We start from the raw sequence: 13,856 nt of genomic DNA on the forward strand, positions 1-13,856 counted from the left end.
AACGTCAGTGTCACTTTTGTGTAAGTTTACAAAATGGCGATTCTTGTTCGTTTGTGTTTGTATATTTGTTAATAAAGATTTCATCAGGAATTGCTCTCAAATGCATAGCCCTTTGACAATATGAATAGAACAGCTTCAAACTCATATGGAGGACATAATTACTACATTACTACGTAGTGCATTGACATATTAGTCTAATCATAATACACTTTAAGGAAAGAGGTCAGTTCTAGGAAATTGTGTAAAGGTGCGTCTACACCTAACGAACAAACATAAACGAACGTACCAGAACGAACGGCAACAGCATAGTGTGGCGCCACGACGATCACGAACGAACATAAACAAACATGGCGAGCAATGTTCCGCAACTTGTCGGTACATCAAAGGGAATTGTTCGTTCATGTTGGTACTCGTATTTGCAGTGTGGACGTCTCAACGAACGCAAACGAACATTTTTGTTTTATTAATTTTTAAAATTTAATAATAATTTTTTAATAATTTAATAACAATTTTAATAATTTAATAATATTTACTTTTAATTATTGTGTACAGTTTGAAAATTTTAATAATATTTACTTTTAATTATTGTTTACAGTTTGAAAGTTTTGAATAAATTATGGAATGGTCGAATGACGTAATTTTATCATTCATAAATGAAATAGAAAAGTTTCGTATAATATGGGAGACTAAAGACCCTTTTTATAAAATTATTAGAAAAAAAACGACTCAAAATATAAATATTAAATACAAAAACTGAGTGAAATTAATTGAATAATTTATTTACTGTATATTTACAAAATATACACGAACAAAAATCACACAAAAACCAGTGAAAATGCCGTATGATTAAAGCTTACATCCATATCAATAATAAAACTGACGTTTCACGAAACATCTACGAACAACGAAAATTCAAGCGCTCACTGCTTTTAAGCGCTTGTTCAAGTTCGTTTTGAATTGTTCGCGTTCGTTCGTTTTTCTATGTATTTTCTTATTCGACATGTTCGTTCGTGTTTGTTCGTTAGGTGTGGACGCACCTTAAGAAATCAATCTACAAGAAAGACATAATACACAAATAAAAAACTGTTCCAGCTGTTTAAAATTGGACTACGACTTCACACGGATCTGAATATACTTGGGAGAAAATGAATTGCTTAAGAATGTCAAATTTTGCACGGGATGATTATTAGTTAATGAGAGTTAAGAATGACAGACGATGTAATGAACTAACACTATATGCATTATTCACTAAATTGCAATAAATATATATATTAATAAGTAGAAAAGAGTGTCGAAGTTATTCCAGTAGATTAGGTGTGATATATATTATATATAAACCGGTGTATTGCAGTGTATTTGTTGATTTATATTTCGATTTGATTGTAATTTATTATAATATAATATTATCTAGTATATTTTTGTTATTATTGTATTATTACAAAACATAATAGAATTGTAATACCAAATTTAGTTTCAAATACCCGATTACTAAAATTCATTAATTTTTATTTCAAATTTTGCGCCATTAATTTGAATGACAAAAGCAGCGCCATCACGTCGAGCGGAGGACCCTTTAAGTATTCCTTCTGAACGTAAAAATCGGGCGAGAGAAGCGTCTATATGAACACGGGGTATTCTAATATTGTCTAGGGATCGCTCTCTCGCACGCACCATATTTCGTTGCCACGTTTTTCCGATCAAATCTGTCAATCATCACTCTTCATAGCATAGATGAAACAAGTATATAGATACTTGTTGTACTACGATTGAATCATAGATAAAAGAAGAGTATATAGATCGCTCTCTCGGGCCATATTTCGTTGCCACATTCCTGTGTTAGTTGAAACCCCGCGCTACAGATGGCACTAGTCGCCTGAACGGGTGCGTATAAAAAATACTATAGAAATGAACCAAAATTATATGGACCGTTTTAATTCAAAATTTAAAAAAAGAAAAATTGAAAAAAAAAAATTTGAAGCATTTATAGATGTTGGGTCTATATATAATTTATATTTATAATTAAAAGAACTGAATAACGTGTATATAAGTTTAATTTATAATAACAAAACAAGTATAAAGCATCTCACTGATATAAAGTGTATTTAGGTTAGGTTTTATATCTTCACTCTTCCAAGGGTTGATGCACAAGAGGGTGAGACTGCATTTTTCGCATTCCTCGAGCCCACGCAAGTGTTGCACGATGCGCCGTCGCCAACTTGACAGTTTGCGACGTTCTTCACACGCAACGTGTCTATGAAGTTGGTATTGGCGTTTCTAGTTGTTACTCTCACCGCTAGGTGTCAGGAGACGCCATAGCACTCCCCCCAAGATGAAAGCAAGCTATCTGTCAGAATAGAAATAAGGTTAAATGTGTGTTGTCAAATATTGAACGCAACTTTCTTTTTGGCTGTTTTCTTTGTAGGTTCCTTTGATGACTCCCAGGGATGTGTATGAAGTGGTTGAGAAAATGATCCGTAATCTGCATCTGTTTTATTTATATATGCTGGTTTTAGCCTTTCAACGGCGAAGTTCTTTGCGGCCCCATTAACGCGAAGTTTGTAAATCCTATCAGAAACTCGCTCAAGTATTTCATAGGGTCCTCTGTAAGGTGGTTCCAAGGGCTTTCGTACATGATCTGCTCTGAGGAATACATGTGTGCATGTGCCCATATCTTTCAAAATGAAAATCTTGGATTTGTTGTGGTGGGCTGTTGGAGTTGGTTTCAATGCACACATGATTCGGCGATGATTCTCTAGAAAGACCTGTGGATTCTGTGAGTTATTAGATGTATTGAAAAAATCACCTGGAAGTCTCAATGTGGTTCCGTAAACCATCTCTGCTGCTGATGTCTTGATGTCTTCTTTGAATGAATTCCGTAGACCAAGTAGTACGTAGGGTAGTGTCTTGATCCACGGTTCAGAAGAACACATCAGTGCAGCTTTTAGGGTTCTGTGCCAACGTTCTACTAATCCATTTGCTTGAGGGTGGTATGCTGTCGTACGTACTTTCTTTGCACCAACTGCCTGTGCCAAGGACTTGAAGAGAGATGACTCAAACTGCGTGCCTTGGTCTGATGTTATTGTATTTGGTGTACCAAATCTGGAAATCCAGCACGTAAACAATGCCTGCGTGACTGTCTCAGCTGTGATGTCTCTCAGTGGGATGGCTTCCGGCCATCTTGTAAATCTGTCAATAATTGTTAAGCAGTAAGGAAAATCATTAGTATTGGGTAAGGAAATTATGTCAATATGAATATGAGAGAATCTTTCATCAGGAATAGGGATGTGCAAAGGATTGAAATGATTATGTTTATGGATTTTGGACATTGACGAGTCCAAGTAGCAACATCCTTTCCAATTCCAGGCCAAACATACCGGCTGCGTACTTCCCTGGATGTAGTCCTGATGCTTGGATGAGAAATACCATGGACTACGTCGAATGCAGTTTTGCGGAGGCTCTGTGGGAGATAAGGTTTAACAAAGTTTGACTCAATTATACAATAGATCGGAAAACCATCCAATGTTAATTTGTGTAGTTTGAGAGAAGTTTCTCCACCAAGCAGCTCCTGCATTTCTGGATCCAAGCTTTGCTCTATACATATTTGTTCAGCTGACAGTCTGGTAGGCATTTCAATAGTGTTAATTCTTGATAATGTATCTGCCAGTACATTTTCTTCACCTTTCACATACACAATTTCAGCAGAGAACTGGGATATGTATTCCAATTGCCGGCGCTGCCTGTCTGACGCCTTTTCAGGTCTCTGCTGAAATGCATATGTGATGGGTTTGTGGTCTGTCTTGATAATGAAATGCCTACCTTCCAGCAGGTATTCAAAATATTTTATGGCCGCAAAGATGCCTAGAAGCTCTGGTCATATGTTGAATACCTCTGTTCCGTGGATGTGAGCTTTCTGGAGTAGAAACCTATAGGGTGCCATGCACCATTTTCTTCCTGCTCCAGAGTGGCTCCAATGGCTGTTGTTGACGCATCTGTTACTAAACATATATTTGTTGCAGCAGCTGGATAATGAAGTAAAGCGGCGTTTGCAAGAGCATTCTTTACGTCCTCAAAGGCTTGCAGAGATTCTGGGTTCCAAATGACAGGTGTTTTATCCTTCTTGACTGAACTACGTAGGTAACTGTTCAGCGGTGCTTGCAGTTTGGCTGCTTTTGGGACTGATTTCCTGTAATAATTCAGCATTCCCAGAAACCTACGCAGTTCCAGAACTGTTGTTGGCTGTGGGAAGTTCAAAATCTTGTCCACCCGGTCTGTAGCTGGAGAATAGCCTTTCTCACTGAGCTTGTAACCCAGAAAATCTACTTGGGACTTGCCTAGGACGCATTTGTTGGTGTTGATGGTTAGAGAATGTTCTTGCAAACGCTCAAAAACTATCTGCAGGTGGCGATGGTGTTGCTCCATGTTCTCAGACATAACCAGAATATCATCCACATATATAAACACAAAGTCAATGTCTTGGAATATGTGGTTTATGTAGCGCTGGAATGTCTGAGTGGCATTCTTCAGTCCAAAAGGCATGCAGAGGTACTCATATAATCCCCATGGAGTTATGATGGCAGTCTTCTGTATGTCCTCTTCATGCATCGGCACCTGATGATACGCTTTTGCAAGATCTATTGTTGAAAAAATTGTTTTATTGTGCAGGTTTGTAAAAACTTGGAGGATATTTGTCTGGTTGCGTGCTTGAATTAAGTTTTCTATAGTCACCACAGAGTCTATAAGATCCATCCTTTTTTGATACCATATGTATTGGACTTGCCCACGGACTGCTTGAAGGTCTCAAAATGCCCCTGTTCAGGAGATTTTGTATCTCGGCTTTTGCAGCTGATGCTTTTTCGCCAAAAATCTTCCTGAACCGGGCAGCAACTGGTGGACCTGTTGTGGTAATCCTGTGTGCGAAAGGAGATGGTTTAATTGTTAGTCTCTGTGGCGTTCTAGTGATTGTTATATATTTGTTTAGTAAGCTCCTGAAAGGTTGGTGTGGGTTAATTGTGGAAATGTTAATGTTCTGGGTCTTCAGCACTTTGCCATCAGAGGCTAAGCCTGTCGTTGAATCAATTAGTCTTTTGCCTTTCAGGTCTATTAGTAGATTGTAGTAGCTTAGCAAGTCTGCACCGATTATGGCTGTTGCCACATCTGCTACTGCGAATTGCCAAGTGAAGGGTCTGCGCAGCGAAAGGTCCAGCTCGAGAGTCCGCTTTCCATAGGTGGATATTCGGCTGGAATTGGCTGCATACAGAACAATCTCTTCCTTGGCACGACCGGTTGCAAACTTGCTAGCTGGAAGAATCGAGAGAACGGAGCCAGAGTCTATAAGAAAATTTATCCGTGTTTTTCTGTCTGTCACACATAGTCGGAGCTCTGGACAGACAGAATTAATATCACCATCATTACTTGCTCCTGGTGTTGATGGTGACTTTAGTTTTCCGGCTTTAGGAGAGTCTTAACCAAACAGGGTTCTATGCATTTGGTAGCCTTCTCTCCAAACCTGCTATGGTAAAAGCATAGCTGTGATTTGGACGGCGTCTTTGATCTCCCTCTCCTGTGCCTGGAGTGACTTCTGGTCCTGCTTCTTTTGTCATGTTCTCTGCTATGTTTTAAATTCTCCACTTCTGTCGTCAAGGCATTTAGTTTCTGCATCATGGCAAGCAGAATTTCTTGGGTGCGGTCACTTCTTGGTTCAGGTGCTCTGCTCGCTGTGGCCATCACCGATGATGGCAGTCCACAAGTATCTATAAGCCTGTCTGCCATCTCGCCAATGGCTTGTAGCCCAATGTTTTTCGATACAAGCAGTAGAGGCCGGATGTGTTGTGGGAGTCTGTCCAACCAAAGTTTATGGATGATATCCTCCGAGATTTCACTCCGAGCCAGGTCAATCATTTCCCGTAGTAGCTGGGATGGCTTTTTGTCACCTAGGACAACGTTTGTTAACAATTTGTCTACTTGCTTTGACCTCGACTCGGATACTCGGTCTAGGATTATGCTCTTCAACGTGTTGTATTTATTTTCGGTTGGCGGATTTCGCAACACATCGCTTACCAGGTGTAAAGTAGACCTGTCCAGAGCACGCAATACCGCCGTGTACTTCGCATGGTCGGATTTGATCCTATCTCCAAGAAACTCTGTCTCAATCAACAGGAACCATAGATCAGGAGCATCTTCCGTGAACGGGGTTATTGTATGCCTGCCCACGTTGTAAATTTGTTCCGTTTTTAAATCATTGTTCACTTGGTTGGAGTTGCTCGCACATGGCGTGCGAACTTGAGTTTCGTCAAAATCGATGAGCGATCGATTTAGATCTTGTGAGGCTTCAGTGTTTGCGGGTGAAGACATTATTAATGATATAGTATACCTCGCTTGTAGTATCAAGATTAGAATTCAGCCACGTGTTTTCATCACGTCGGGGTCACCAATTATATAGATGTTGGGTCTATATATAATTTATATTTATAATTAAAAGAACTGAATAACGTGTATATAAGTTTAATTTATAATAACAAAACAAGTATAAAGCATCTCACTGATATAAAGTGTATTTAGGTTAGGTTTTATATCTTCACTCTTCCAAGGGTTGATGCACAAGAGGGTGAGACTGCATTTTTCGCATCCCTCGAGCCCACGCAAGTGTTGCACGATGCGCCGTCGCCAACTTGACAGTTTGCGACGTTCTTCACACGCAACGTGTCTATGAAGTTGGTATTGGCGTTTCTAGTTGTTACTCTCACCGCTAGGTGTCAGGAAACGCCATACATTTATTTTTCACAAAAACATTCTACATTATATCTACATAGTTCTCTTTATAAACAATGCACACATAGCATAGAAATGTACATAAATATACACATTATCCACAATGTATATATATATATATATATATATATATATATATATATAACATTATATATGATTATAATAGATGGTAGTAAGCTGTATAAACTATGTGCGAAAAACATAAAAATGTACATAAATGTACACGCTATCCACAATGTATATATATATACAATATATATATATATATATATATATATACATATATATATATATATACATATATATATATATATATATATATATATATATATATATGTGTGTGTGTGTGTAATATCATTTTAGCATATCAGCCTTTCAAGCTGAGCACAAAAAGAATAGAAATGTACATGAAAGTATATATTATTTATATATATACATATACATATATAACCACAATTCTTTGATTGATATTGATTCAAATCAATATATAACCAATATATATATATATATATATATTGAATTGTCCTGGCTGGTGGTTGATATATTGGGAGGTAGGTTCTAGATCACCAGTACGACCAGGAATGGTAATGGTAAGCTGGACTCGAGCGGTGAATAGTTGAATAGTTGTTGAAATATTATATTTGTGATGTGGACTCTCCAGAGTCCACTGGTAGTGTGTAAGGCCTTTAGGACGAACAGCGATTTGATAGTAATTTGTAAACACACTTCTTTCTTTGAATGATACTTTATTATTCACTATTTTTACAATTAATATTTGTTGATAACCTTTTGGTTATCATATCAGCAAAGACTACATTTTACTGAATACTATGTCTGGCTCCAAGCTTGACTCCAAGCTTCTCTCCAGGTTTGACTGACTGTCTAACTTTTGTTTAACTCTTATATACTAATTTATTGTTTACAACCTATTTACAAAATCCAACAGTAAGCACTTCCGATGTCCGCGTAACCTACATATAACTAGCAACGCGTTTTGTAATTATTAAACAAAATATGATTCGAATTGTTATTACAGTTCAACTTCCCTCTTCAAAAGTTTTTCGTCCTCGGAAAACTATAAAAATTAAGAAAAAATTAAAAAAAAAATGAGTTCCATCTCTTCTTCCTTCGGCCCTTAAAAACTTTTGTCCTCAAAAGTGTCATTACTGTTAGAATATGTTTACAAATATATGTGCTCTGAAAAAAAAAATCTTATAATAATTTTATTTTTATCTCTATATTAATAAATTTTTAATAACATACATATAAAAAAAATCAGCAGTTGAATGCAATTTAGATGGTCGCTGATTATGTAAAGGCATCACTGAAATTTAAAATGTTATTCCGGTAAAACAAAATATGCTTCGAACAACTTACCATAAATGATGCAAATAATTTTTTGTTAAAAAAACTTTTATATCAATAGAGCATAAAAATCTTAATATGAAAAATGTCTTTAAAATCTGCAAAAAAATATTAATGGCGTAAAGAATCTTGCATTTGATAATTTAAATCATAAATAGTAATTAATGAAAATTTAAATTTACGTTGTATTGTTAATTCTTGATATATTCGAAATTTGCTGGGTAATCAAAATTGAACAAATGCTGCTTTGAAATATGAGAATTCGCTTATGTCAACCAACAAAATGACTTGCGTTGTTACTACTGTGTTTACACCTGGCGAGTTTTTAGTTTCTTCCGGTATTTATAATTAAATAATTTTGGTGCTGTTCTGAATATAATAAAATCGGGAATGTTTCTCTTCTTTACATGTGTTTGCGACGATATCAATTTTCTGCTGCTTTGGCTTTGTAAATGTGCATATTTCTCCTTTGTGTTCAAATTCATATTCTTACGGTTGAACATATCTGTAATAGTGGCTATATTTTCATTTATTGACAATTTTCGTTGTGAAGGTAATTTTCTTATCATATTAACTTTATATTCCCTGGTTTCTTGATTATTTTCTTCTATAATTTCATCATTAATTTTTCTTCTTTTGATATTTCTTTTCTTTTTCTTTTTCTTCTTTATTTTAATGGGAATAGTTTTCATATATTCTGGTCCTTCATCATTAAGTATTCTTATTTCTTCTTGTTTATCATTAATTTCTTTCATGTCGTAAACCTCATCTTGGGTTTGTTCCATATCTTGTGCCACATATATGTTCAGATCCTTTTCTTCTTCGTATGAATTTGTTCGTATGGTTTGTTCCATATCTTTTGCCACATATAGATCCTTTTCTTCTTCGTATGAATTTGCACGTATGGTTTGTTCCATATCTTCGGCCGCATATAGATCCTTTTCTTCTTCGTATGAATTTGCAGCGATTGTCGTCAACTCTTCTATTTTGGTGTTGTGAGTCAAACTTTCTGCTTTGTATTCTTCTTGTTCTTTGGATTCTTCGGATTCTTCGGACTCTTCGGACTCTTCTTTAGTTGTTATGAATGCCTTGTATGTATCATCATATGTTTTTGTATATTTCAGATCCTTATTACTTTCGTAGTCCGTTCTATCGTCATTTCCACCATTGTAGATTCTAAGTTTGTCATCTCTTTTCCGATTTGTAAGTTTTCGACATTGGTTAATGTGGTGTCCCCTCTTCTTGCAGTATCTGCAAGTGACGAATGGGTTGTATTTTTTATCAGATCTGATGTTTAAATATTTTTCTTCCTTTGCAGCAATGTGCATAGCATCTTTCAAATTTTCCGGTTTGGCTGCTTTAACTATAATTTTCAAGTCCAATGGTAGGCCTTTAACAAAAACTGCCAAAGCCAAGTCACAATATGATGGATACGCTATTTCATTTTGTGTAAAATAGCATTCGTTGTTTATTAACGTAAGCAAACTCTCAACTTTCTCTGCAAACTTCTCAATCGATTCCCCATTTTCTCTTGTTGTTGTTGCTAGCTCGTGATGTAACTCAGCGATGGACCTTCTATCTTTAAAACGTTTAATTAGAATAGGTTTGACATTATTCCATAACTGATAATCAGCCCGTCTAATGCAATCAAAAGCTGTTCCACTTAATTTACAAATAACAATTTTTGATATAAATTTGTATGTCTTAAAATCTACATCATCTAAAATTGAGTCTACTGTACTTAAAAATCTATAAAGGTCATCTGAATTGCCATTGAATTCGGGTATAGTGCTAATTGCTAATTGAATTCTAAATTTGTTTATTTCTATACTATTATCTTTACCTTTTCTAGCTTCTTCAAAAATGGGTTCCATCTTGAGATATGATTAAATTTTGATTTGCTTACTTGAATCCGATGAGACAGTTATGTCCAAGTTAGTCGTAGTCTCGTGTTCGTTCTAAAGTTCTTCGGTAGGCGCCACCATCCCTTAGTTTGTGCTGCGAATGATCGTCGGGTTTATCAAGTTGTGGCAGCTATTGAACTTGATGTCTCCGTCAGAAAATTCCTCTCCAGAGTCCACTGGTAGTGTGTAAGGCCTTTAGGACGAACAGCGATTTGATAGTAATTTGTAAACACACTTCTTTCTTTGAATGATACTTTATTATTCACTATTTTTACAATTAATATTTGTTGATAACCTTTTGGTTATCATATCAGCAAAGACTACATTTTACTGAATACTATGTCTGGCTCCAAGCTTGACTCCAAGCTTCTCTCCAGGTTTGACTGACTGTCTAACTTTTGTTTAACTCTTATATACTAATTTATTGTTTACAACCTATTTACAAAATCCAACAGTAAGCACTTCCGATGTCCGCGTAACCTACATATAACTAGCAACACGTTTTGTAATTATTAAACAAAATATGATTCGAATTGTTATTACAGTTCAATATATATATATATATATATATATTAACAAAGTCTAATAATCGGGCATAACATCAATAAAAAACATGAATTTCTTTCAAAAATTTATTTTAAATCCATACGTTTCGGCTATAATCCTAGCCTTCATTCAGTGGAAAAATTAGTTGATCTTAGTGTTAAATTGGAAAATTTTAATAATCCATGGTATTAGGATATGGTAATGCACTACACTATAAATATGAACTAATGACGGCTATCAGTGTGTGGTTTTCATGGGTTTTATATGTTTGTTAAGGAAAAAAGATATTAAATAATTGTTATAAATGATAATAAACACGACAGAGTAATAATGTGAACGCCGAATGTTTATTGAAATTATTCAACGTTCTTAAAACATAATTAAGTATAATGATTAATTAAATAAAGAAATGCAGTAAACATTTTTAAGGTTAAGTGCCTCAAAGCTTATGTCATAATCTCGGAATAGTTCTTAATAAAAACAATATATAGTGATGATAAAAATATTTTATCAATAGAATAAGTAAATAATAAATTAATTTACTCATTTTTTATTATTTTTGGTCAAACTAAAGACTTACAATAGACATTATTATAAAGACATGATTTGATTCCATCAACCGTCAGATAAAATTGCAGGAAAAAAAACTACTTTAACTTTTCGAGGCTTGTAAATTGAAGGAAATATTGTTGGCAAGTAGATATAGGACTCAATACCTCGTCCGATTTTTTTCCTCTAATGAAATGTTCGCAAATGCGATCATAGGTCTTGGGAACCCACGGCGGTGATCCATCAACACTACAAATATATATTTTGCATTATTTCAGCATTGTATTAAATAAACTGTTTGCAAAATAAACATTTTAGCGCTATGTGATAACTTTCATTTTTCTTTTAATCATAAAATTACAATTATTATATAATAAAATGTAATTAATATATAGATAATAGTTATACATAATCAATATACAATATATAAATATTTATTTTTCATTATTTCAGTCTTGTATTAATTACATTGTTTGCAAAACAATTTTTTCTAGTAAGCTTTAAACAACAATAATATAACAATTTATTGACTTATAATTTTTCTTTTTGCTAAACATAACAATTTTACAACTATTCATAATACTCCTAATTGTATTTTTATAACAATAAGGTTATGATACTTACTTTAATCTTCTAACCGCAGCGATCCACTTTTTCCGTTGATTTTTTTTCCACTTAGCTGTAGAAAATGTATAGAATTTGCAGTCACTTTTCCTGCTAGTATTTCTACAACCCACTATACAACAGCTTTGGTGGCTCATTTTTAATTATCCTATTTAAATTTGAAATAAACAAATATTTTATGTGTTTTCATTTAAAATTTCTGTTATAATAGCTAACTTTAATGCTCAAAGTAGCCACTACGAACGCTTCGGTCGATTTGACTTCCCCTTCCATGCCTTCGCACATAGCCTATAGTACGAAAAAAATCAAATTTTTTTTCCAATATTTTCTTTCCAAGAAATTTTTTTTTGTATATCGAAAATAATTCAGATTTTAATTTTAATTCTGGCTAAAGTTTTAAAGATCACTTATATAGTCTAAATAAATAATTTTGAGTTTGTAATTCAGTTTATAAAACTTTTATAAATATTAGACAAATTTTCAGAGTATTTATAATAATCTATTTGAAAACATTTAATATTCCGCGAACATTTTGTTACGGTACGGGAAGTTCCAGCAATTAATTATATTTGTATAAGTAACTTTAAATTTTATTCGCATTATTTAAAGATATTATTAATACCGGTATTTTACCATTTTGGTTTTAAAAGCCAAAAATATTGAAACACCGGAATTAACTTCCCGTAAGGAAAGTTATTGTAATCGTCCAAAATCGAAATTGAAAATTTTTGCATTTCTCGACGTTTTGAAATTTCTGAACATTTTGGCATACTTCAGAAAAAATGGATGTGTGTGTGTGTGTATGTATGTATGGATACAATTTTTCGCACACGTTTTCGGGCGTGCCGAAAATTTGAATGGTTCAAAAAACATTCGATTCCTATTGATAGGGAGATGTGCTGATTAGTTTTTGGCAAAGGCAGGTCCAGCAGTTACGGAGATAGAGAGTAAAGAGTGCAGAAAATAGAAATCGAGTGTTTGAGAGAACGGAGCATCCGATTTGAATGATCTAAGAAACATTCAATTAATAATGATTGGGAGAAGTGGTTATTAGTTTTTGGCAAAGGCAGACCTAGCCATTTTGAAGATACAGAGCTAAATGTGCAGAAAATTGCATCGTTTTTGAGAGAACTAAGTCCGATTTAAATGATTCAAAAAACTTTTTGCTTGTTTTAATAAATAATTGATTTTGGAAAAAAAATTTTTGTTTCAAAAATTTTTTTTTTGTATATCGAAAATAATTCAGATCTTATTTTTACTTTTAGCTAAAGTTCTAATATACTTTAAACAAATAATTTCAACTTTGCAATTCATTTTATATAATTCTTATAAATATTAGACAATGTTACAATATTAATAATAATAATCTATTTGAAAACATTCAATATTCCTCGAACATTTTGTTACGGTACGGGAAGTTCCAGCAATTTGCCTTAAGGCACGATGCCATACACCTCACTAGTTGAAATTTTTTATCGGTATTAATGCAGTTACTATTGATAGTAAAATTACCATTACCTATCATAAATATTAGGGAATGATATACATATATTATGTTGCACGACAGCAAGTATGCTCATATAAAACAAAACATTATGAATGAAAAAATTGCGAAATACAAATCTTCAAAGGTGGGTTAAACAAGCTTTTCTCAGATAAATAATTTGCAACTTTTGTTTTCAAATTCACGAAAATTAACTTATAAAAATTATGAAAACAAACAAACCAGTGCTATTTTTTTTTCAAGTGAATGTCGACGAAAATTGAACAGAATTTACAGATCTTGTACAATAGCCGCTTACAAGTAAATGCAAAAATTCAATTTAGGCCTATAATTTTTGAAAACTTGGGACAATCCGAGACAAGTGATCCAAATCCGGGAACAAGGTAGAAATCCAAGACTGTTCAGGCCAATCCGAAACGTATACTCACCTTATATAAAGTAAATAAAATTACTAATATTTTATCGCCTGTAGATCCCAAAATCTCCCCAGTAATTTGAAATCCACATAGATTCCACATGGATGTCACAGCACTGAAGGCATGATAGATAATCGTCTTAGAACTAGATCACAAAAGATTTAATTAGGTGAAGGTGAT

General features: G+C 34.1%; 1 protein-coding gene across 1 annotated transcript; it reads right to left on the reverse strand.

The window, feature by feature from the left end:
- Positions 1–5,436: 5,436 nt before the first annotated feature.
- On the reverse strand, positions 5,437–6,351 carry LOC113367267. The gene has a single exon (XM_026608890.1). The coding sequence runs from the start codon at positions 6,349–6,351 to the stop codon at positions 5,437–5,439; it is 915 nt and encodes a 304-aa protein (XP_026464675.1).
- Positions 6,352–13,856: the final 7,505 nt, after the last annotated feature.

This window comes from Ctenocephalides felis, unplaced genomic scaffold (genome assembly GCF_003426905.1).
Source record: "Ctenocephalides felis isolate EL2017-DRISC unplaced genomic scaffold, ASM342690v1 CF-g0.4_SCAFFOLD_01170, whole genome shotgun sequence".
Classification (NCBI taxonomy): Eukaryota; Metazoa; Arthropoda; class Insecta; order Siphonaptera; family Pulicidae; genus Ctenocephalides; species Ctenocephalides felis.